At 43.3% G+C, this 23,366-nt stretch overlaps 1 protein-coding gene across 1 annotated transcript; it reads left to right on the forward strand.

The window, feature by feature from the left end:
• The first annotated feature begins 6,510 nt into the window (after nucleotides 1-6,510).
• Nucleotides 6,511-21,546, forward strand: LOC115577539 (major histocompatibility complex class I-related gene protein-like). The gene is made up of 7 exons (XM_030410427.1): nucleotides 6,511-6,697; nucleotides 17,181-17,444; nucleotides 18,282-18,560; nucleotides 19,443-19,745; nucleotides 19,833-19,934; nucleotides 20,147-20,164; nucleotides 20,330-21,546. The coding sequence occupies exons 1-7, from the start codon at nucleotides 6,586-6,588 to the stop codon at nucleotides 20,377-20,379; spliced, it is 1,128 nt and encodes a 375-aa protein (XP_030266287.1). The 5' UTR covers nucleotides 6,511-6,585; the 3' UTR covers nucleotides 20,380-21,546.
• The last annotated feature ends 1,820 nt before the right edge of the window (nucleotides 21,547-23,366 follow it).

Here is a 23,366-nt window from a genome sequence, read left to right on the forward strand (position 1 = left end):
AAGTCTGCAGAACAATATCAGAGTGGTTCGCATACTCGAGTCAGTGGAGGGGCCACGGCCCACAACCTTCTTTGCCAAGCTGTTCATGGAAGTTTTTGGCAAAGGCTTCCTGGAATCACCACCACAATGTGACAAAGCTTGACAAAACATTTTTAGTTATACATGCACACATGTTCTGGACTTGCCCGAGGCTGACCAGTTTCCCCCCGACTCACAACAGCTGGATAAGTGACATTTTACAATGTCTAGTTAGAAAAATTAAGGTTTTCGCAGAAGGGATCTTTGAGAGCATGCCATAAAACTTGGGACCCACTGCTGGCTTATATTAGTGATAGTCTTACTGTTATTCATGATGATCCCGAGGACGCTTCTTAAGAGTTAGAAGGAGAGAGAAACCACCCCATTTATTTATGTAATTTATGTATTTATGTAATATTTTACTCTATTTTGTCTTGTAGTACTTTAATTTCCACTTATGTTGCTATATGTTATTGTGTAACAATTTAGTTGTTTATTGTGACAACATCTGACATGGGTTGTCGGGAGGGTTAGTGGATTCATATTTGGGTTTTCTATCACTCCAATGCAGACACTTAGACATAATGTGAAACTGTTCTTAGGGCTGGGCAATAAAACAATAAAGATGTCTATCGCGATAGAGACGGGATCAATATCAATAGAAAATACGTTTGATAATTTCACTGAACTCCATTAGAAACAGGTGATCTGCGAGCAGCGAAATACAGTGCAAGGCCCAGTTGCTGGACGAGGGGCTTATGCACGCAACTCTGTTTACTTTCGATCAAAACAAAACTTTACAATCTCAGACACAGACCGTTTAACCTCCATATCCCTATGCATTAGCGCAACGGCCCAGTTGCGCTAATGCATAGGAATATGGAGGTTTTACGGTTGAGAAAATGTAGTGCCAAAATAAATCGTCGGTCTGAGGCGATGTTAAGCGGTGTGAATTTTCTCTATACAACATATACTTGTAATAACTAGATTTTTTTTAGGTGGGCCTTGTTTTAGGTGGTTAAAGTTCACTTTGCATCTGGACTCCGTTCACTGAAGTACAAAGCTGAGCGTCTGGGCTGGAGCGGCCCTTTGCTCCTCCAAACTGAGGCTGCGCTGATCGGCAATTACGGTAGGAAAAAGACCAACTCTAGATATGTACTTTATATGACCCCACTCAAAAAAACCTGAACTATCCCGTTAACATATTGTCGAGCAGCAATGTCAGCTTCTACACTATTTTGTCTCATGTCTTAGATTCTGATTCTGAAATCTTGAACATTATTTTTTTTCAAAAATCTCACCTGTAGTCACCATTTAAAGGGTTTTTTTGAAATGGAAAAAAAAAAGAATCAATAATTATCGATATCGACTGATATGAAACACTTACATAGTGATACATTTTTAAAACCATATCGCCCAGCCCTAATTGTTCTGTACTTTTCTGTACTGTCTTCAAAAATGAGTCAGCCTACAGGGCGGAGGTGTAGCAGCTGACTGGATGGTGCAGGGACAATAACCTGGTCCTTAACACCACCAAGACGAAGGAGCTGATTGTAGACTTCCGGAGGAAGAAAACGGAAAGCATTCTATAACTGTGCATCAGCGAGGACTATGTGGAGAGGGTCTCTGACTTCAGGAAATCACTCCAGAGTGTCATACACACTGCCAAGAAGATCACTGGCTGCTCTCTTCTTCATAGATGAACTTTCCAGTGCAAGGTGCCTTAAAAAAGCTCAAAACATCACCAGGGACCCAACACACCCCGGACATAAACTCTTTGAACTGCTGCCCTCTGGCAGGAGATACAGGACAATAAAATGCCGGACAAACAGTTTCAAGAACAGTTTTTACCCAAGAGCAACAGTGAATGCAATCAAGACATAAAAGAATGTGTGTCTGACTGTGCAATAATGAGTATGGTGTATGTGAGGTGTGTGCTTGGTATTTATGTTTTTTTATTCATTTTATCCTAGTATCATTGTTTTTTTTATGTTTTTATCTATAAATTGCACTAATAAGGAGCCTCCTTGAGGCTCAGTTCCTGCTCCAACAACTACAAACAAAATGGTTTAGATTTTTACTTGTCACATTTTGGAAATGATTTCAGAATCAATTTTGACACACAGGGTTTACAAAGTCCAACATTATCAGATTCTGAGTGCGCTGTAGAGGCGATGTGCTGCTCTTGGAACTGAGCTCTTTTGGTTGTATCATGTTGTACAGGCAATGATTTTCTCTTATTGTATTTGTGATGCACAATGATGCAAAGTTTTTCAGTTTGTCTCTGTCTGTTTAATAAGTTTTATAAGTCCTATTTTGTTCTGGGAAAAGATGGCCCACGTAATTCTGCACTGACCAACACAAAGTCCAGTTTCTTGCTACTCCACTGGAAGTAAAACTTAACTTAGAGCAAAAGAGTCAAGTGGACTGTGAGGTTTAAAGAGTTTAAAGGTTTAAAATGTGATCTTACCTGGTGATGAAATGTGACAGAAGAGAAGCAACAACAATAACGTTCTCATCTTGATTTGATGAAGACGAGTGAGTGAAGGACCGAGCTGGATCAGCTGTTTCCTGTTATTTTATCCTGGCAGAGGGAGGAGAGAGAGTTTCTGTTCTGACTGAAGATGGGCGGGTGACTTGTTTGTCTCTCACCTGTGAACTCTGACTCAGCAGATTTTGCCTGTGTCACATGAATCTGCCTAATACCACGTTATCCCTTAACTCAAAACAGACGTCAGACTGAAAGAGTTTGTTTTTTGATCCTAGCCTCATTGAATTAATGACAATGTAGTCTTTAATGGCAAGACAATGTGTAAAACCCAGTTGTTGCTGAATGAATGATTAAAACAATGATACCTGAATAAAAGTGAATTAATCATGAAACCAAAATGTATTTCTGCATTATAGAAGGTATAGGTCTATTGTGTTTCATATGACTTTTAGACTAAAATCTAAAATCTATCTATTAGGCCTGCATGATATGAGGAAAATCTGCGATGTGCGCACACTGTTCAATATTGCGATGACAATATAACTTGTGATAAATAAACAAATATTGAAGTTTGCATATTATTAACTATACAGTTAATGATAGCTAACGTTAGTTTTGAATTGTTGGTGTAGGTCTTTATGGTTGTATTGCAGGTAGTAATGGAGGTTGGTTGTGTCTCCTCTAGAAGTTGCAACAACAGCTCGGCATATTTTACACAGTACCTGTGTTTGTAACACGTCGTCTCTCCTGAATCCAGAATAAGTCCATATAGCAGAAGTGCTGTCTCTTCTCTTCATTGACCACATTTTCATCGCTTTACTCTCCTCCCTCAGCCATCATAACCTGTCAATCACAACCAAACTGCTGGGGCTTCATCCGATTGGCTAAATGTTGGCATGCTCAAGGTGCATGCATGGCGCATGTAAACAAGATGATTTTTCGTATTCATTGCGTGTCAGGCAGTCTTTTGCTCAGGTAGCAGTGCAGCTAGCAGTTCAATCTCTGAACTGGTGTGTGTCTGGGGCTTTCTGTTTAGCGAGCCAACTAAACAAAGAGATCATGATGTCAAATCTGTCATCAACAGATGGTGGTATGAGGAACCTTTCATGGATTATCATGAAAGTTTCCTCATACCACCAGGGCTGCTAACTATGGTGAGACTAGTCGAACCAGACAGACAGTGATGGTGGTTGGACTGCTCAGTGGGCCGTGGGATCCATGTGAAGTTGCCGATGACACTTGGGTCAAGCAATGTAGTTTCAACTGAGCAGTTCCAGTGTAGATAACAGACCGGGTCATACTGCAGAGTTTCTGCTGTTTGTTTGGCTGAGTGAAGGATTTAAAGGCAGCTTAAAGATGTTGAGGTCAGGGTTAGAGAATAGTGTCTCCTGTCAGAGGGCTCAGTACATTTGTAGTGGACCAGTCTGATACCCACTGCAGTTCACTGATGGTCCAAACATCATTCAACATGAATACTGTGCAACCAACTGTTGGCACATTTTACAGTGTACTGATTGTTGATGAACCTCTGTTCATCTGATTAACCAGGTGAAGAAGGAGATTCAGGAGATGTGATTACTTACACTGAAGTATTTAATGAAGCTCGATGGAGGAGAACAGGTTCAACAGTACATGTGGTAACAATGTTGTTCTGTGCCAGTTCTGCAGAAACAAACTTCCTGTCTGTGATTATTTTACCTGCCACAGAATACTCTGTGGAAATGTGCTTACCTGAGTCATGTTGTCATTGTTGGGAGAATATGGAGTTTGAGCCAGTGCGTCTCTCTTCTGAGATATAGTGAAGGTTGGATGTTGGAGGAACAGAATGTGGCCTGTTTGGGAGGCAGCACCTGATCTGACCAGCTGCTTAATACAACCGTTTGTTCCACTACCAACAAGATCTGGTGTAGGAAGAGGAAAAGGAAGCTCTGCACACACAGAAGCCTTTGACCCCGAGCATGACCTCAGGGTGACTGTTCCTCCTGGGTGAGCAGAGTGGAGGATATTTATCTAAATATACTGAAATCCTTTACAGGGATGAACATGAATGAATGTCAAAGTCAAATGTATTGTTCTTTCTTTCTGTGCTGATGTTTGTTTATTCAATAAAATCCTCAAAGTTAAAAAGTTTGTCTCTTTTTCTTCATCCACATGCTCCTTTGTGACTGTAGTTGCATTAATTATATTATTTGAATATTCAGTATTTGAACATACAGAGGATTTACATGAGAAGATTGATATCAGTGTTCACTCTGAGCAGAGTTAGCTCCCAGACAAGGTTAGCTTAGCTTAGCATGAACACTTAAGTTGTTTGAACTGAACTTGTTCACCTTAAAAGAACAGCTTCAGAATCATTCTGATGGTACAGTGTCTTGTAACAGATAAATGGTGTCTCTGTCACTTGTTTCTGCACGATGTAATTTCAGTAAGAGTGTCAGATCACAGTGTTGTACACGTTTACTTTAACATGCAGGTTTTCAACACACAACATTGTTCTGATGTAATGACTTTAGTTTGTAGTTAGCACCCACATTACATCTGACAGACTGTTACAGACCTGAGATCTGTGTTTATTATAGTGGTGTTGCACTCAGAAGCTTCAGCACGTCAGAACAAATCTGTTGTTCTTTGCCTGCGAGGTGATCAGAGGATCTGTTTAGAAAGAAAATGAAACAAATGATGATGTAGAAAACTGAGACACTCAAAGTGAAAAACATGATGAAACGTGTTCACTCACAAACGTGTTAGTTGGGAGGAAAAAACATTAAATGTACGAGCAACATTCAACAATAATGAAATCACATATACAGAGGTAACACCTGAAGAGTAAAAAAGAAATACATACAATACATACATAAGCACAGTTACCATATAATACTGTACATTATTAATATCACTCCGTTCAGTTTGATCCCTGATTAAAAGCTTGTTTGTGCACGAGATCAGTCTGACAAAGTCAGATTTTAAACTTGATTAAACTTTGGTTGAAGTCAGATGATGATAACTTGAAACACTTTCTAATCCTTCCAATCCCCATCTCTAATAGACACAAGAGAAGGTGAACTCAAAGTAGAAGCAGGTTAAGCAGGTTTCAGAGAGAGAGAGAGAGAGAGAGAGAGCAAATGTCAACAGGTTGTAGTTGTTTCTTAAAGGCATGTCAGTGCAGGATAAATGGACTAACAGTGTGTTTGTCCTTACAGATCCTGACAACAGCTCTGAGCTTTCTGAGAGACTGAATGAAGACTCTTGATTTACAAACACAATCTGGATGACTTCAAATGAGACGGCTAAACTATAAATTCTGTGACATGAACTATTCACACCTCCAGGTGAACAACACAGACATTATAAGATAGAGAGCCAAATTTTTTCCAACTTAAATCTAGAACTTTAAAGAAAATCCTCGCAAAAGTTACTTTCCCACAGCAAAGTAAAGCAGCTTTGTGTTAAATCCCTGAGAAATGTCATGTTTTTCTCTGTAACAATCACAAGACATGGGGAACAAGAGGAAGTCAACATAAAAAAAAGTAATTTTTCAGATTATGAGGAAGTAATTCTTAAAAACTCATCTTAATCCTCATCAGGATTGTGTAGATGTGGTTTTATAAGACATGATGCTGTTTTCTCCTGGCAGGTCCAGATTCCTGGATGGTCCTCTGGTTCCCGCCCATGACTGGGTCTGCAGGATGTGCTGAATCAGAGTTCTTCACAGGGGAGAGAAAAAATGTGGGAATCATCCACCAACCTGCAGTCAGACAGACATCAAGTGTCGCTCACTTGAACTCAGAGATAAGACAAAATAAATTCTCCAGTCAGACCCAGTTTCTGACTCTGAATCTGTTCAGTCCTGATTTGTTTTTTTGTTTCTTTTTTCACCATAGTTATATGAAAAACAAAGTGAGGGAGTTCACTGGACAAGCTGACCTTGGCTCTGTGGTCGGGGCTGTTTTAAGATAATGACTTTGCGGAACTAACTGTATTGTTCACTGTTAACACGTTACTGTATGTGAGGGTGTTGGTGAGGACTGGATCACTGGTTTTCAGGACAGAAACACTTTCACTTCCCTCTGCGAAGGATGACCAACAGTGAACAGTTGATCCAGCTCGGTCCTTCACTCACTCGTCTTCATCAAATCAAGATGAGAACGTTATTGTTGTTGCTTCTCTTCTGTCACGTTTCATCACCAGGTAAGATCACATTTTAAACCTTTAAACTCTTTAAACTTCACAGTCCACTCAACTCTTTCCGCTGAGTTCAGTTTCACTTCCAGTGGAGCAGCAGAAACTGGACTTTGGGTGGTTCAGTGCAGAATGATGTGGGCCATCTTTTATCAGAACAAAAAACTTAAAAACAGCAAAAAAGGACAAACTGTGACAATTTAACATTCTGCATCACAATAAGAACAAAACATTGCCTGTACAACATGAAACAACCAGAAGAGCTCAGTCTATAAAGGCTGACACAACTAAAACCTGTCTGTTACATCCTGATTCAGACTAAAACATATTTACACCCACAGAAAGAGCAGCACATCGTCTCTACAGCACACACAGGTTTTCAGAGTGATACAGCATTATTTATTAACATATGATAGTTTTGTGTTTTCTTCACATTTCGGACAATGTATTGATATTCTTTCATATTTAAATGAATCAGTGTTTATGCATCACACAGCCTTCTATTGAGGTCAGTCCACACGAGGACACGCCCACCACTGACATTTAACCAGGAAATCAGTCCCTTGTCTGTTGTGTGATTCATGTGTTTGCTAGGAAATTCATCCAGAGATTAAATATAATCTGAATAGAACGACATGTTCCATCATAGAAGTGATTAAGAAACTTACTGTATCAGCTTCAGGAGATGCTTCGGATACAAAGAGCTGTGAGACTGCTGTTTGGTTATTGTTGGACCTGACACTTCGTGAAGGCATCTTCTCACTCACATCTGTGTTTCTCCATCAGTTTTCATTTGAGTGGTGCACATAGCAGAGTATTGGTCACAGCCTGATTTAATATATCTACCTTGGGGCAGCAGCAGACAAGTCCCAACTGGCTTCCTGTGAGAAAACCTGCCACCACGAGGCTCACACCATCTCGTCCTATCACTGTCGATCTCTCATTTCTCATTCATTAAACTACAAACAAACGTCCAATACTTCCATGAGGAATGGAAATTCCAGCCCACTGAGAACTTTCCGACGCAGCTGCTCAATGAATAGTGCTGTTTATTCAACCTACCTCAACCGAGATGAGATAGTGATCACACGGGTCCACAGAGTCCTTCTGTGTAAATGTCTTGGACTGTACTGATCCTCCTGGAAACAAGAGTCCAGCTCTGTCAGCTGTCTGTCAGGATATCATTCCAGATGTGTCTCTGGTTCTAGCTCTTGATTTCATTTTATTGCATCAGCTGTTCTGTTAGCTTCATAACTTGTTCAAAATCTCACTCTGAATCATCTCTAAACTGAGCATGGCTCTCTTGTAGTCCCTCAAATAGGTCAGTGCACTCAGAAAGTGATAATGTTGGGCTTTGTAAACCCTGTGTGTCAAAATTGTTCAACTTCAATAATTCCCCAAATGTGACGAGTAAATATCTAAACTGTTTTGTTTGTAGTTGTTGCAGCAGAGACTGAGCCTCAACCTTTGTTTGACCGCTGCTGTTAAGGTTTTGTGTTGGATCTGGACCCAAATGCACGACTCGACTCAGGTTAACAGTGCAACAACAAAAGTCTTTAATGTTCAAAAGGTGCAAAAACAGGTGCGAGGTGGAGGGGTGGTGCAAAGTCCCAGGATCCAGACGTGGTAGGTGAAGTCACCGGTGAGTGCTTAGGTGAAGGTGTCATGACGTGAGGTCCGCAGTAGGACGATGGCGGTGCTGCGGCACGGGGCAGAGTGGTCCGTCTCTTCGGCGGACTCACACTGAGTGGGAAGAAAGGAGTGCTGGTAACAGGCAGGCAGGTCCACTGACAGGCAGGGAGAAAGCAAAGCTCGAGACTGCACAGCAAGCACAGCAATCTAAAGCGAGGTGGGAACAAACAGGAGGATTAGCTTCACAAGCTAAAGCACAGAGCATGAAGGCAAAAATACAAAGGAGCCGGGATTCAAACAACCACGTTGACTTATGAAACGATCTGGCGATGATCAGGAGGGAAACCAGTGGCTTTATGGGAGACTTGATTAGTGGAGTGTAATCACCTGGCACTGCCTGTGGAAAAGAAGCCACGCCCATATGCACACATACAGAACAGACGGGGGGAGAGACACAGGAGGAATAATACAGACAGGGACACAAAACACACACAAGGGAAAAGGCAGGGCTGCCATGATGGAATCATGACCGCTGCTTTCAACACACTCTGCAAACACTTCTAATATGGAACTGCTAAGCATCTTATGTATATTTATATTGTAATTAGTGTTTTAAACTGCGATATTGTACTCTTATTGTTTTTTTTGTATTTCTGATTGTATTGTACCGCTGCTACGATTACCTAATTTCCCCTCGGGGATAAATAAAGTTATCTATCTATCTATCTATCCATTACATCGAGTAACGTCAGTATTTTTGCTCACTGCTCCAGATTCGGAGCTCCAGCATCAAACCTGCCAACCTTGAAGAAATTTTATAAGCACCTAGCCTGTCTAAAACTTTCTAGATTTCTGGACATTTCATCACTTTTCTAACTGCGCCCCCACTAATGGGAAGGATGGTGGGTGTGATAGGCTAGCCTATTGACACTAAGAATGTTTTTTCTCATCGTGCTTTTATTTTTAATATCATTATGTTTTGAGGGCCTGGGGAGTATTTGTGTGTGGGACTGTGCTCATTACCAGTTGCCCCTTGGTGACTGATGTTAACGTCTGTCTTGCACAAGGTGCAGAACGCATGATGGGGTAGCCTGGACATGTGGAGGCAAGGCCATCTCCCCGAAAGCTGTCAAGAAATCTTTGAGGTTTCCAAAGCTTTTTTTGAGGCAGTTCCACCACCATGGCACACAAGCCCACAGTTTTGTCAATAGTAGTGATGGATTCGGGGGCACTGAATTGAATTGGCATTTGGCTGTGAGGGGCAGGTGGGCAAGGGTGTTAAAATGCAGTGCTCTGATTGGCCAAACGATTTTCACTCCACTTACACACAGATTGTTGTGGCCCAGCGGCAGTATCAACTTCACAGATTGAACTTGCATGGAAACTGAAACTGTCAAACTGTGAGATGATACAAAATGCATACCTGGAGAGCAGCAATGCGTACAAGCGTACTTAAAATGCGTACGTGTTGGCAGGTTGTTCACTGTATCAAAGAATGTGCTAACGTGCTGAGAGACACTAAATTCAGTCTGTGAGAGTGACAGTGGACGTTCACGGCTCGAGGAAAAGATTGTTTCAGAATCACATTCACACCTCCCTTGTTTCCTGACACAACGGAAACGCTGTCAAAACTAAAGCCAACGTACAGAGATGGGTCAAGTTGCAGTGGTTCAATAACCTGTAATATCTTCTCTGAAATACTTGTGTCCTTGAACCTGGTGGTCTGTTCTTTTATTTTCCCTGTGTGAACATATTTCACACTAACAGCTATGAGTTCACACTTTGACTCATCCTTACATCCGTCTGCCATCGGGACATAATAGCTGCCTGGTTCAAGGACTTCAGATCTGATCCTGAACAACAGCAAACAGGCTGCTGACTCCAGCAGCTCATCTTGAACATCTGGACTCATCAAAGTTCTGTTTCTGGGCAGCTGCTCCAGATGATTTTGGATCCTCATGAACTTGAACTGTTTCAGAAAGTTTTCATTATTGAGAGCGTCTGCATTTTCCCTGTGTCCACGTAGGGGGAAGTCCTGCTTGGCACACAACAGTACAATATCCAAAAGAACTGTTAGATGGTCCTGGTCCCTCATGATAAATGAATAGTTGATGGCGTCACGGTTTATTGTTGTGACAGTAAAGTAACATCGACTGTAAAGCCATGTGTTTATTAGATTCATTTTTGTATTTTCTGTGATGAAATGTATTCTGACTAAACTTGGTCCGTTACTGACCACTCACCTGCTTCAACTTGATCAGACTGTTTTAACTGAATCATACTGACTTCATCATATTTCTGAGTGGTGATGATGAGTGTGTGTTCACACTGAATGGAGGCTGTTTGTTCTGCACATTACATTTGAAACTTTTGGATTTTGCTCCTTTCCAGCAAACACACACACTTCATATCATATTTATGTTTTCACTTAACATCATATTTATGATTGTTACGTGGGGCGGGTGTGCGTTTCTCTCTCTCTCTTCCCTGTGTTTCTTTCTCTTGCAGGTAGCGCTCCTCCCCCGTTAGCTGAGCACACCTGAGCGGAATCGGGGCTCTGGAGTGGGCGGAGGTGTTATAAGGGCCAGAGTACAGCGACACAGGGGGGGAATGACACACGAGCAGCAGCACACCAGCGGAGACTCTTCTCCTCCCGTTTCCTCCTGGCCTGATGGTTCGAGCCAGGTTACGAAGTCCTTTCTCCCCCCCCCCCGTGCGCCTTGGGTGCTGAGGGTTGATTGTCTTTGTTATTCTGCTTTCAGGGCTGGAGATCACCGGCAGTTTTGTTGTTCGCCTTTTGTTTTAGGTTTAGCGATCATTTAGGCAGTTCAGGGGAAAGGTGCGGGAGCGACGGCCCATTGTGTGGCTGGTCCCGCATCATCCCACGTTTGGTTTCTTTTTGCCGGGGTCTCCTGTCCCTCTTTTGTTTGCTCCTGGTTTTTGTTTCCCTCTCTCTGAGAGTAATAATAAATTTGGCATTCTTGCGGACTTTGTGAGTGGCATTTCTTTGTGTGTTGCTTCCTCTTTTGAGCCGTGCTATTTAAGTATCGGAGGAAGCCGTAACATATTTGGGGGCTCGTCCAAACGCGGTTTACCGCATAAATAGTCCGTAGGCTGTTGAAGGTGTGGTGCGGCAGCTGAAAATTTTTTTTTGCTATGCCTAGGTGTATAGCTGTTATTTTTGGCGTCAGCACAGGTGCTTGTATAAATAAACGGTATCGTAACTGTGCGTCCCTTTTCCGTCATTAAGCGTGGTCTGATGAGAGAGCCGCTGTGATTTTGTATGGTTTGCTGTGAAGCCACATTGCCTACTTCTTTTTTTTGTTGTATGTGCGTTTGTAAATGCCACTGGTTTTTTTTGTTTTGTTTTTCTTTTTTTTTCCCCTCTCATTTTGGGTGTTGCTGCTGCTGATCATTGAGTTTTGTGTGCATGGGATATTTCCCTGTTTGTATTAACTTAACAGGGATTTGTTTTTTCTGTCGGGGTGGTGGTGTCATTTGCTCCTGAAAATGGAGTTTAACCTCGAGGACTTTGTAGAACAGCCTACTTTGGATAAGTTACATACTTGCACGAAAGACAACTTGTTGGCTATTGCGGACCATTTTTGTGTCACTTTGCTTAAACAGGCGAAAAAGGAGGTGGTAAAGTCGGAGTTGGTGACTGCTTTGACTGATAAAGGGGTTTTTCCTTGTGAAACCACTGTGGTTGCAGAAACTTCATCTGCAGGGAGGACAGATCCGACGGTACAGCTCCGCTTGAAGGAGTTGGACATAGAAATGCGCCGACTGGCAATAAAAGAGAAAGAACTTGATTATGAATTGCAATCTAGGAAAATCGAGGCTGATAAACAAATTCGATTGAAGGAACTCGACCTGAAAGGGCCTGATTTTGATGTTAATAAGTGCGTTCGTTTGGTCCCTCCCTTTAGTGAACAGGATGTGGATAAATACTTCACTCTGTTTGAACGCGTCGCAGAAACGTTAAAATGGCCTAAGACCATTTGGCCGTTACTTTTGCAAAGTGTCTTTACAGGCAAAGCCCAAGATGCTTACACATCCATGTCACCTGAGTCGAGTCTGGAGTATGAAAAGGTCAAATCAGCTGTGCTGAGAGCGTATGAGCTGGTGCCAGAGGCGTATCGCCAGAAGTTTCGCCGCTTAAAGAAAACTGATGACCTTACCTATCAGGAATTTGGTCGCAATAAAGAAATTATGTTTGGTCGTTGGTGTCGGGCTACAAGTGTAGCTGATTTTGTTAGCCTGCGTAATCTGATATTACTCGAGGAATTTAAGAACTGCTTACCAGACAGGATCGCCACGTATGTGAACGAACAGAAAGCATCCACAGTCTCTGACGCGGCGGTCCTGGCTGATGAATATGTTCTTACGCATAGGTATAACTTTGAGCGGCCTCACCTGTCCGCTGAACGTAGTGCACCTGTAGCCAATCCTTTTGTTTTCCCTATAAAGTCACATCTTCAAGATGAGGCTAAGCCTCCTAATAAAGAAAGTGCTGACACAAAGGACAGGCCAATCTGTTTTTATTGTAAAAAGCGCGGACACACCATAAGTCAATGTTTTGCTTTGGAAAAACAAAATAAATCCCCAAAAGCCGTAAACCTGTTGAAAACAGAATTCTCCCCGAAAATACAGTTCGGGCCTAAGCAGCCCATTCTAGTTGAGTCCAATCTTGATGTGTATGCCCCGTTTCTTATGAAAGGCACCGTGTCCCTATCAGAACAGTCATCGAAAATCCCCGTTACCATCCTGAGGGATAGTGCAGCCTCACAATCGGTCATCCTGGAAGGGGTGCTTCCATTTTCAGATACGTCCTCTACTAATACTAAAGTCTTGGTTCGAGGTTTTGGTATGCAGTACGTGGGTGTACCTTTGCACACGGTTCATCTAGACTCCAAGTTGGTGAAGGGGCCCGTGGTGGTGGGCGTAAGCCCGCAGTTTCCTATTAGTGGGGTAAAGTGTTGCTAAACCCTGAAGTTACGGCTGTTCCACTGTCGGGGCACTCCGATGACCTGAGCCAGAGGTTCCCAGAGGTATTTACAGTCTGTGTGGTCACTCGGGCGATGCGAGCCGGACAAAAGAGATGTTTAACGGGTGGGAACGGTGAGGTAGAGGCGGCTGACATTTTCAGGGCTAAGTCCGATTGTCCAGACCCCGCGCCACTAGTTCCCCCTCCCACACCATCTACACCGGTAGTCACTCCTGAAGCTCCGACTGTTTTCTCTCCTGCTAAGGACCTTAGCGTCAAAGTAGAGATGTCGCGGGAACAACTTATTATCGACCAAAAAGATGACTCATCTTTAGCTCTCTGTTTTGATGCCATCGTTCCGGCAGGTGAGGTTGAGAAGTTGCCCACCTGCTTCTTTCTGCGTGATGGGGTGCTTGTACGTAAATGGATGCCAAGATACGCATCCTTACAGGATGATTGGGGTACACTGACTCAAGTGGTAGTTCCGAAACCTCGCCGGCAGGAAATTCTAGTACTAGCTCATGATAATCCACTCGCTGGCCACTTAGGGGTTAATAAAACGTATGATCGTATTCTACGATGTTTTTTCTGGCCAGGGTTAAAGCGTGACGTGAGACAATACTGTAAAACCTGTCACGTGTGCCAGGTTGCGGGTAAACCGAATCAGACCATTCCACCTTTCCCGCTTTACCCGATTCCAGTGGTGACACAGCCATTTGAGCGAGTTATTGTGGACTGTGTTGGTCCTTTGCCGCGGACAAAAGCGGGTAACAAGTTTCTCTTAACCATCATGTGCTCAGCAACTCGATTTCCTGAAGCTGTTCCTCTGCGAAAAATTACGACTAAAACCGTTGTGAAAGCCCTGTTGAAGTTTTTCTCGATGTTTGGTTTACCTAAAATAGTGCAAACTGACCAGGGATCCAACTTCATGTCACGAATTTTCGCACAAGTGCTGAAGCAGTTGGACATCACTCATTACTACTCTAGTGCGTATCACCCAGAAAGTCAGGGGGCGATTGAACGTTTCCATCAGACTTTAAAATCTATGCTCCGCACTTACTGCATTGAGTCCAATAAGGACTGGGATGAGGGTGTCCATCTACTTCTTTTTGCGGCCCGAGAGGTGGTTCAAGAGTCTTTGGGGTTCAGCCCAGCGGAGCTAGTGTTTGCACACACAGTGCGTGGCCCTCTCAAACTACTGCAGGAAAAGTGGCTGGGTGGTGACGAACAAAAAAATCTGTGTGATTATGTAAGTGATTTTCGTTCCAGGCTTCACCACGCTTGTGAGTTAGCAAAAGAAAATATGTCCGTTGCTCAGACGAAGATGAAAACGTGGTTTGATGTGGGTGCAAAGAGTAGATCTTTCGACCCAGGTGATAAAGTGCTGATGTTGTCACCTATTCATGGCTCTACTTTGCAGGCTAGTTATAGCGGACCATATCTAGTCCGAGAGAAAGTAAATGACCGAGATTACATAATCACGACGCCTGAACACCGACGGAAGAGCAGATTGTGTCACATAAATATGTTGAAGCCTTACCTGGACAGAGAATCTGTCCCTGTCAATACAGATGAGAAGGTGGTTGTGTCGCTGTCCAGTGTTGAAGTGATTAATGAGGCGCAGGGGACTGGGGTGCTGTCCGGTGCTGATTCCCCGGAGGCTCTGGTGGCCCCAGCCGTGTCCGACGATGAAGACATCACTGGACCGTCTGCCGTCATGGTCCAGGGACGGTTGAAAAACTTTGAAATGCTGTCTAAACTGGATGTGTGTCTCCCGCATTTAACTCAGGCTCAGCATGAGGATGTGGTCAGTCTGATAAAATCCCATCTCTCTCTGTTTTCAGATGTGCCGACTAGGACGAATGTGCTGCAGCATGACATTGATGTTGGCGATTCGCCGCCAATTAAGCAGCATCCATACCGGGTCAACCCCAATAAGCGCCTCCGTTTACAACAGCAGGTCACCTATATGCTGGAAAATGGCATTGCAGAGCCCAGCTCCAGTTCATGGAGCTCACCGTGTCTATTAGCCGATAAGTCTGATGGCTCGGATCGGTTCTGCACAGACTTCCGTAAGGTAAATGGGGTCACTAAGCCAGACTGTTATCCTCTTCCCCGAGTTGAAGACTGTGTTGACCATGTTGGGAACGCCACATATGTAACAAAGCTTGACCTGTTAAAAGGGTATTGGCAGGTGCCGCTGACTCCGCGGGCAAGGGAGATTTCTGCATTTGTGACACCGGGGTCATTCCTGCAGTATACAGTGATGCCCTTTGGGGTGCGAAATGCACCTGCTACATTTCAACGGCTTGTAAACATAGTCTTATCAGGCTTGTCGGGGTGCGAGGCATATCTGGACGATATTGTGATTTATTCGAATTCGTGGCATGAACATATTCGACAGCTTAAAGCGGTGTTCACGAGGTTGTGCGACGCAAATCTCACGCTTAATCTGGCTAAGTGTGAGTTTGGGCGAGCTACTGTTGAGTACTTGGGAAAAGTTGTGGGACAGGGCCAAGTTAAACCAGTGAACTCGAAAATTGAGGCCATACGGTCGTTCCCTGCTCCTGGATCCCGTAGGGAGCTGCTTTGCTTCTTAGGGATGGCGGGGTACTACAGATGTTTCTGTAATAATTTTTCTGCTGTAGCCGCCCCTCTTACCGATCTGTTGAGCCCCAAAACGCGTTTCCACTGGTCTGAAAGTTGTCAGCGAGCGTTTGACTGCGTGAAGGCTTTGTTGGCTCATGCGCCCGTCCTGGCGGCGCCTGCGTTTGACCGCCCGTTTAAACTGGCTGTTGATGCCAGTGACGCAGGGGCGGGGGCTGTCCTGCTCCAGGATGGGGATGATGATGTGGAGCATCCTGTCTCATACTTCTCTAAGAAGTTTAATAAGCATCAACGGGTATATTCCACGATTGAGAAGGAGGCTCTCGCACTTGTTTTGGCCCTCAAGCATTTTGAGGTTTACGTCGGCTCTGCTAGTGCGCCCGTTGTCGTTTATACTGATCACAACCCCCTCGTGTTTATAAATCAAATGCGCAATACAAATCATAGACTAATGCGTTGGGCATTGTTCCTACAATCCTTTGACATCATGATCCGACATGTAAAGGGCCGAGAGAACGTTGTGGCCGACACCTTGTCGCGCTGTTATGGACTATGAAGAGCGAATGATGGTAGCGGTGCTTCCCCCATTCACTGTTTTAGGGTGGGGGTGTTACGTGGGGCGGGTGTGCGTTTCTCTCTCTCTCTTCCCTGTGTTTCTTTCTCTTGCAGGTAGCGCTCCTCCCCCGTTAGCTGAGCACACCTGAGCGGAATCGGGGCTCTGGAGTGGGCGGAGGTGTTATAAGGGCCAGAGTACAGCGACACAGGGGGGGAATGACACACGAGCAGCAGCACACCAGCGGAGACTCTTCTCCTCCCGTTTCCTCCTGGCCTGATGGTTCGAGCCAGGTTACGAAGTCCTTTCTCCCCCCCCCCGTGCGCCTTGGGTGCTGAGGGTTGATTGTCTTTGTTATTCTGCTTTCAGGGCTGGAGATCACCGGCAGTTTTGTTGTTCGCCTTTTGTTTTAGGTTTAGCGATCATTTAGGCAGTTCAGGGGAAAGGTGCGGGAGCGACGGCCCATTGTGTGGCTGGTCCCGCATCATCCCACGTTTGGTTTCTTTTTGCCGGGGTCTCCTGTCCCTCTTTTGTTTGCTCCTGGTTTTTGTTTCCCTCTCTCTGAGAGTAATAATAAATTTGGCATTCTTGCGGACTTTGTGAGTGGCATTTCTTTGTGTGTTGCTTCCTCTTTTGAGCCGTGCTATTTAAGTATCGGAGGAAGCCGTAACAATGATTAGTGTTATTTATAAGCTCCTTTGTTTGTCCTGCAGTGCTGCACTCCGTGAAGACTTTCATAACTTCATCAACTGGAATCCAAAACATCCCAGAATTCGTGGTGACAGCAGAAATTGATGAACTTCTGTTGGGGTACTGTGACAGCAACAACAGGCTGGATCCAAAACAGGACATTGCAAAATCATTCTTAACAGAATATCCTGAGTGGTTGGTGCAGTACAAAAAAGAATGTCGCCATTTGTCGCCTATCTTCAAAACGTTCACTTACATTTTGACGAGTCTCTTCAATCAAAGTGAAGGTACAGTATGTAACATGTTATAGCCTGTTTAAAGTGAAACTCTCACCAAAAAGCAAACAAGGCTTTAGTTGGGATTGAATATGAGTCAAACCTTTGTGTTAATTTTAGAACACTAAGAAGGCTCGACACAACATGAAACTTTGCTCGTAGTATCACCAGGGTCTCTACACATGAACACGAGCATTGAGAACATTGTTTGTGTACACAGAATTTATGAAAAAGAAGGTTTTTGAACTACTCACGTTAGCTGCTGCATCTCCTGCGCGTCGCCATCATGGCATTCAAAAAGTGTCGATCCCTGAGTGCGACCTGAGAGGCACGCTTGAGGAGCGGTTCACCATCACTCTCCTGCCTGTCATGCTAGCGTGTCTTGCCCAATGCACTCCCGTTCAAAATTAATGCGCCAAAAACCGAAACTACGATAAATCTTAGAAGTGCCTCTTTCGTCGCAATTATGCTTTTACACGAAGGTTTGACTCATATTCAATCCCAAATAAAGCCTTGGTTGCTTTTTGGCGAGTTTCGCTTGAACTTTTTACTGTTCTGCATCTTAGTTGTAAAGTGACCCAGGTCCTCAAGATACCAATCAGTTCAAACTCTAACATCATTTTACACATAACCTGAAATAGAGATTCATGTAAAGTAAACCATCATATCAGTTTGTCTTCAGTGGTCCAGCCACTACCTGTCATTCATCATGTCAACATTAATCAGCTGATAGTTAGACTTGTTGCTGAAGCTGTTCAACATGAACTACTGATAATAATCTGATTCATGATCGCATGAAATGTTTCATCTGTGAATCAGTGTTAATTACAGTCTCTGTCTCTGTCTCAGGTGTCCATGTTTTACAGATGATGGGAGGCTGTGAGTGGGATGATGAGACTGATGAGGTCAAAGGTTTCGCTCAGACTGGTTATGATGGAGAAGATCTCATGGAATTGGATCCAAAAACATTCACATGGATCGCTCTAAGACCTGAGGCTGTCATCGCCAAACTGATATGGGACGCTGATAAAGATAAGAGAGAATCCTTTGAGACTGTTTTGACTCAGTTTTGTCCTGAGCAGCTTAAGATGTATGTGGATTATGGGAGGAGCGTTCTGCTGAGAACAGGTAGGATCACCTGACCTGATGTAGTTTATTAGACACAGTGATCTTCATATAGGCTGCTCAGACTGAACTGTCATTGTATTATTAATCCAACCTGTCTGACATCAGCTTTTTTGTAGTGCTTACATTTGTTTTAGTCCTGACCAATCACAGCCATCTCTGGGAGACATCACTCACCATCAAAGGTCAGACTGTGATGTCACAGTTAGTTTAAGGAAAGTGATTTTACAGTTTCAGTGTTTCACAATAGAAATAGTTCCACTGAACATTGACACTGTGATTGACGACCTGACTGTGAATCATAAGAACAGACAGACATTGTTCTTCTCTGACTGTAGTGAGTGTCTTTAGTGGTGGTGTAGTTCCCTCCTCTGTCTGTATACAGATCATGTGAAGGCTGTGTAGCAGATGTGTTGTTATGTACCCTGTCATAATTACACTGTGGTCTGGATACATGGAGCACATTACTTGGCCACCATCAACACTGTCCTGCTGCTTTTTAAAAAATCTATATTTAGCAACCGACACTATTACAAACTGTCACAAGCACATGACATGATTCACATCCTGCTGCTGGTTTCACCCTGTTCCCCTGATCAACAGTTTGCAGCAGTGATGTGCCAACAAACATAGTATTGTAACAAAATAGTGCAGATGAAGTCTGCTAGCAAGTAAAAAAGGATGTATATGATCCATCATTTTTAATATTCTAAAAGGTTTGTAGATGTTTCTTCAGGAACAAAATACATCCAATAAATGTGTTCAACATTTGCTTGAAAACACCTCACACCTTTTGTTATTGATTCCAAATGTAATTTCTTCATCTTTCTTTTACCTTGTTTCTTTTCCTCTTTCCTCTTTAATATCTCTCTCTTTATTCTCCAGATCTTCCCTCAGTGTCTCTCCTCCAGAAGACTCCCTCCTCTCCAGTCAGCTGCCTCGCTACAGGTTTCTACCCTCACAGAGCCTCACTCGTCTGGAGGAAAGATGGAGAGGAGCTTCATGAGGAGGTGGACCACGGAGAGATCCTCCCCAACCACGATGGAACCTTCCAGATGAGTGTTGAGCTGAACCTTTCATCAGTCACACCTGAAGACTGGACGAGGTACGATTGTGTGTTTCAGCTCTATGGTGTGAAGGAGGACATCATCACCAAACTGGAGAAAGATCGGATCAGAACCAACTGGGGTAAGAGTGAGATCAGAGGCTGCTGAAGGGGAGTGCATGGGAACAACAACAAAAACAGTAATAATAAACTATTATTGTATTCAACAGTGAAGTCCAGTAACATGACCGTCCTCGTCACTGCTGCAGTGGTTGTTCTTGCTCTCATTCTCATCGGTGCTGCTGGATTCATCGTTTACAAAAAGAAGAAAGGTGAGAGAGAAAAAGGAAAGATTTCACTACTTTGATATCAGTCTTTGAGATGATTTCAATAATTCAGGTTGCTAAATTAAAACAAGCATCAGAGAAAGTAAATACAGTCAGCACTAAATAGACTGAGTGAGTAGAAGAGAGGAATAAAGTGACTAAAGATAATCAGGCATTTACAACTGTGACTGAAATTATTTGTCTTGTTTTGATTTCAGCCATCAGCCCTCCATCTTGTAAGTAAAACTTACTTTCGTTCTATTTCAGCTGATCTGACTCACACTTCATGTTTTAGATTAAAATATGTTTCACATTAGTGTGCAGATTAACCTTTTCAACACTGTTTCCTGTATTTATTGTTTATAAAAGTTCAATCCAGGATGTTTGTTTCTGACCTGCAGCTCCTGCCAACAGCACAGAGCTCTCTGAGCAGCTGAATCCAGAGACCTGAATGAGAAACACACTCAGTGACTCTCCTGGTGACACTTTATTTAGCTTTCATGAACTACATGACAGTAATGCTTCTTGCAATATAAGTAAAGTTATAATCAAAGGACTGTTCTATGTTCTATGGCTCTGATTGTTTTATTAACTGATGTTTCTGTCGTATTCATTCTCAAACCAATCAGGAGACAGCGTGTGACCAGACTTTAATTACAAACTATTCTTACTCTAACTTTACAACTTGTACATTGATCAGTTTATAGAAAACGTGTATAGTATTTTTGTAGTAAGACATTAAGCAGGGCTGTAGCTCAGTGGGTAGAGCTGGTTGACTGGTGATCAGAAGATCTCTGGTTCAAATCCCAGCTCCCCAGGGCGGGACTGAGCTGCATGTCGAAGTATCCTTGAGCAAGATACTGAACCCCAAAGTTGCTCCTGATGTGCAGTTGGCACCTTGTGTGAAGGCAGCCACTGCCATCAGTAAGGGTCTTGCGATGAACTGGCGACTCATCCAGGGTGAACCCTGGCCTACGCCCATAGAGTGAAACTGGATTTGGCCCCAGTAAGCCCCGCAACCCCTTAGGGGGGAAGAGCGGCAACATCCCGCGACCCTCACGGATAAGCGGAAAAGAAAACGGAACGGACATTAAGCAGTGGTGACGTTTAAGTCATGTGACTGTGATGTCATCTGTTTACAGCCTAACATTAACTTTTTACTAATCAAGATTTAATTTACACCTCAAAAATTGTGTGTTTTCATCTGTGAAGATTATCTTTCTGAACAAAACATGTAAGAATCATAAACTTGTGTTTGTCACAGAGATTATTTTTGGCGATTTTCTAAAATCCTATTTAAAAAATCCCATAGACTTCTTGTGGAGTGAACCAGGGCGATGCTAACTTCAGGGTTAGCCTCCAAAAATAGTTTATTGCTGCACCACTCTATAGATTGAGAATATGGAGTTTGGTCTGTCATGGAGCCAGTGTGTCTCTCATATGAGTGGTGAGCGGAGTGGGAGATTTATGTTGATAAATTTACAAGTATGAACTTCTGAGACTAAATATGTAAATTCATTTACACTGATGACCATGAATGAATGTTAAACTCAAATGTGTTGTTCTTTGTTTTTGTGCTGATGTTTGTCTTTTCGATAAAATCCTCACATATTAAAAAGTTTGGTCCGTATGCTCATTTGTGACGACACTTCAATATATTACCTGAACATTCAGTATTATAATGCATTTTTTTATTTATTTATAGGCGCCTTTCAGGACTCTTAAGGTCACCTTACAAAAAAAATTTAAAAATTACAAAACAACAACAATAATAAAAACAATTAAAATAAGTAGAATACAAATATTGAAACAATTCAATACAAATGGTAAGAGAAAACAGCAACAATAAATTCAGATAACCTATATTATGGGGGGAAGGCCAGTCTGAACAGGTGTGTTTTGAGATGTGATTTGAAGGTTGACAGTGTCGTTAAGGACCGGATGTCCTGAGGGAGTGTGTTCCAAAGCTGAGGGGCAGAGCAGCTAAAAGATCTTAGTTCCATTGTTGATAAATGTGCAGAATGGGTGAAGAGGAGCGAAGCAGAGGAGGTCCTGAGTGTACGGGAAGGTATGTATGTTTGAAGGAGTTCGGTGAGGTACGGAGGTGCAAGGTTATGGAGGGCCTTAAATGTGAGAAGGAGAATCTTATAGTCGATGGGGAGAAGGACCGGAAGCCAGTGAAGCTGTTTGAGGACAGGAGTGATGTGCTGTGTGGATGGCGTTCTGGAAATGACACGTGCAGCCGAATTTCGGACCAACTGGAGTTTATTGAGGGATTTCTGTGGTAGACCACGTAGAAGAGCATTGCAATAATCAAGGCGGGATGTGAACCAGTATGGAAGTGCTATTAAGGGAGAGTGATGGAAGAAGGCGATTGATATTGCGAAGATGAAAGTATGCAGACCAGGTGATGTTATTAATGTGGGTGATGTTAATAATGTGGGCAGTAAAGGAGAGGGTGCTGTCCAGGATGACACCCAAACTTTTGACCTGAGGGGAGGGATAAACAGCAGTGTTGTCAATGTGAAGTGAGAAACTAGTGTTAGATTTGGACAGTGTGGATTTTGTGCCAACCAGAAGGAATTCAGTTTTATTTCCGTTGAGTTTGAGAAAATTGTGTGAAAACCAGGTTTTGACATCTTGCAGACAGTCAGGAGGGAGGGTGGAGGAAGTGAAGAACCAAGTTTGCAGGAGAGATAGAGCTGGGTGTCGTCTGCATAGCAATGAAAATTGAGTCCATGATTCCTGAAGATATTACCGAGAGGGAGTAGGTAGATGATGAAAAGAAGAGGACCAAGGACAGAACCCTGCGGCACACCACTATTGACTGGGGAAAGATGGGATTTGTACTTCTTCTTCTGTACCAATTGTGTGCCACCAGAGAGGTAGGAGGTGAACCAGGAGAGAGTGGTGTGATTTAGTCCAATGGAGATTAGGCGGTTAAGGAGGATGCTATGGGAGATTGTGTCGAAAGCTGCAGTAAGGTCAAGCAGGATGACTAAGGTGAGATGTCCGGAATCTGCTGCCATGAGAAGGTCGTTGGTGATCTTTGCCAGAGCTGTTTTGGTACTGTGATGAGGACGGAAACCAGACTGAAACTGTTCATAGAGGGTATTGTGAGTGAGATGATTATGGACCTGTGCAGCAACCACTTTTTCCAGAATTTTGGACAGAAACGGAAGGTTTGAAATTGGTCGGAAATTGTTGAGATCATTGGGGTCCAGGCCAGGTTTTTTGAGTATTGACGTGATTATTGCTGATTTGAGGGGGGCTGGAATTGAGCCGGAGGAGAGGGAGGAGTGTATGATGTCGGTAATGAGTGGGAAAAGAGAAGGGAGATGGAGTTTAACAAGATTTGTAGGTAGAGGGTCGAGACTACAGGTGGAGGACTAAAATTTCTGAATGATGGTGGATATTTCAGTACTGGTTGGGAGATCG

Source organism: Sparus aurata, unplaced genomic scaffold (genome assembly GCF_900880675.1).
Source record: "Sparus aurata unplaced genomic scaffold, fSpaAur1.1, whole genome shotgun sequence".
Lineage (NCBI taxonomy): Eukaryota > Metazoa > Chordata > Actinopteri > Spariformes > Sparidae > Sparus > Sparus aurata.

Coding starts and splice junctions, on each gene's coding strand:
- LOC115577539 (XM_030410427.1), top strand. CDS start 6,586: ATGACCAACAGTGAACAGTTGATCCAGCTCGGTCCTTCACTCACTCGT. Junction 17,445..18,281: donor TCTCTTCAATCAAAGTGAAG/GTACAGTATGTA, acceptor TCTCTGTCTCAG/GTGTCCATGTTTTACAGATG. Junction 18,561..19,442: donor GAGCGTTCTGCTGAGAACAG/GTAGGATCACCT, acceptor TTTATTCTCCAG/ATCTTCCCTCAGTGTCTCTC.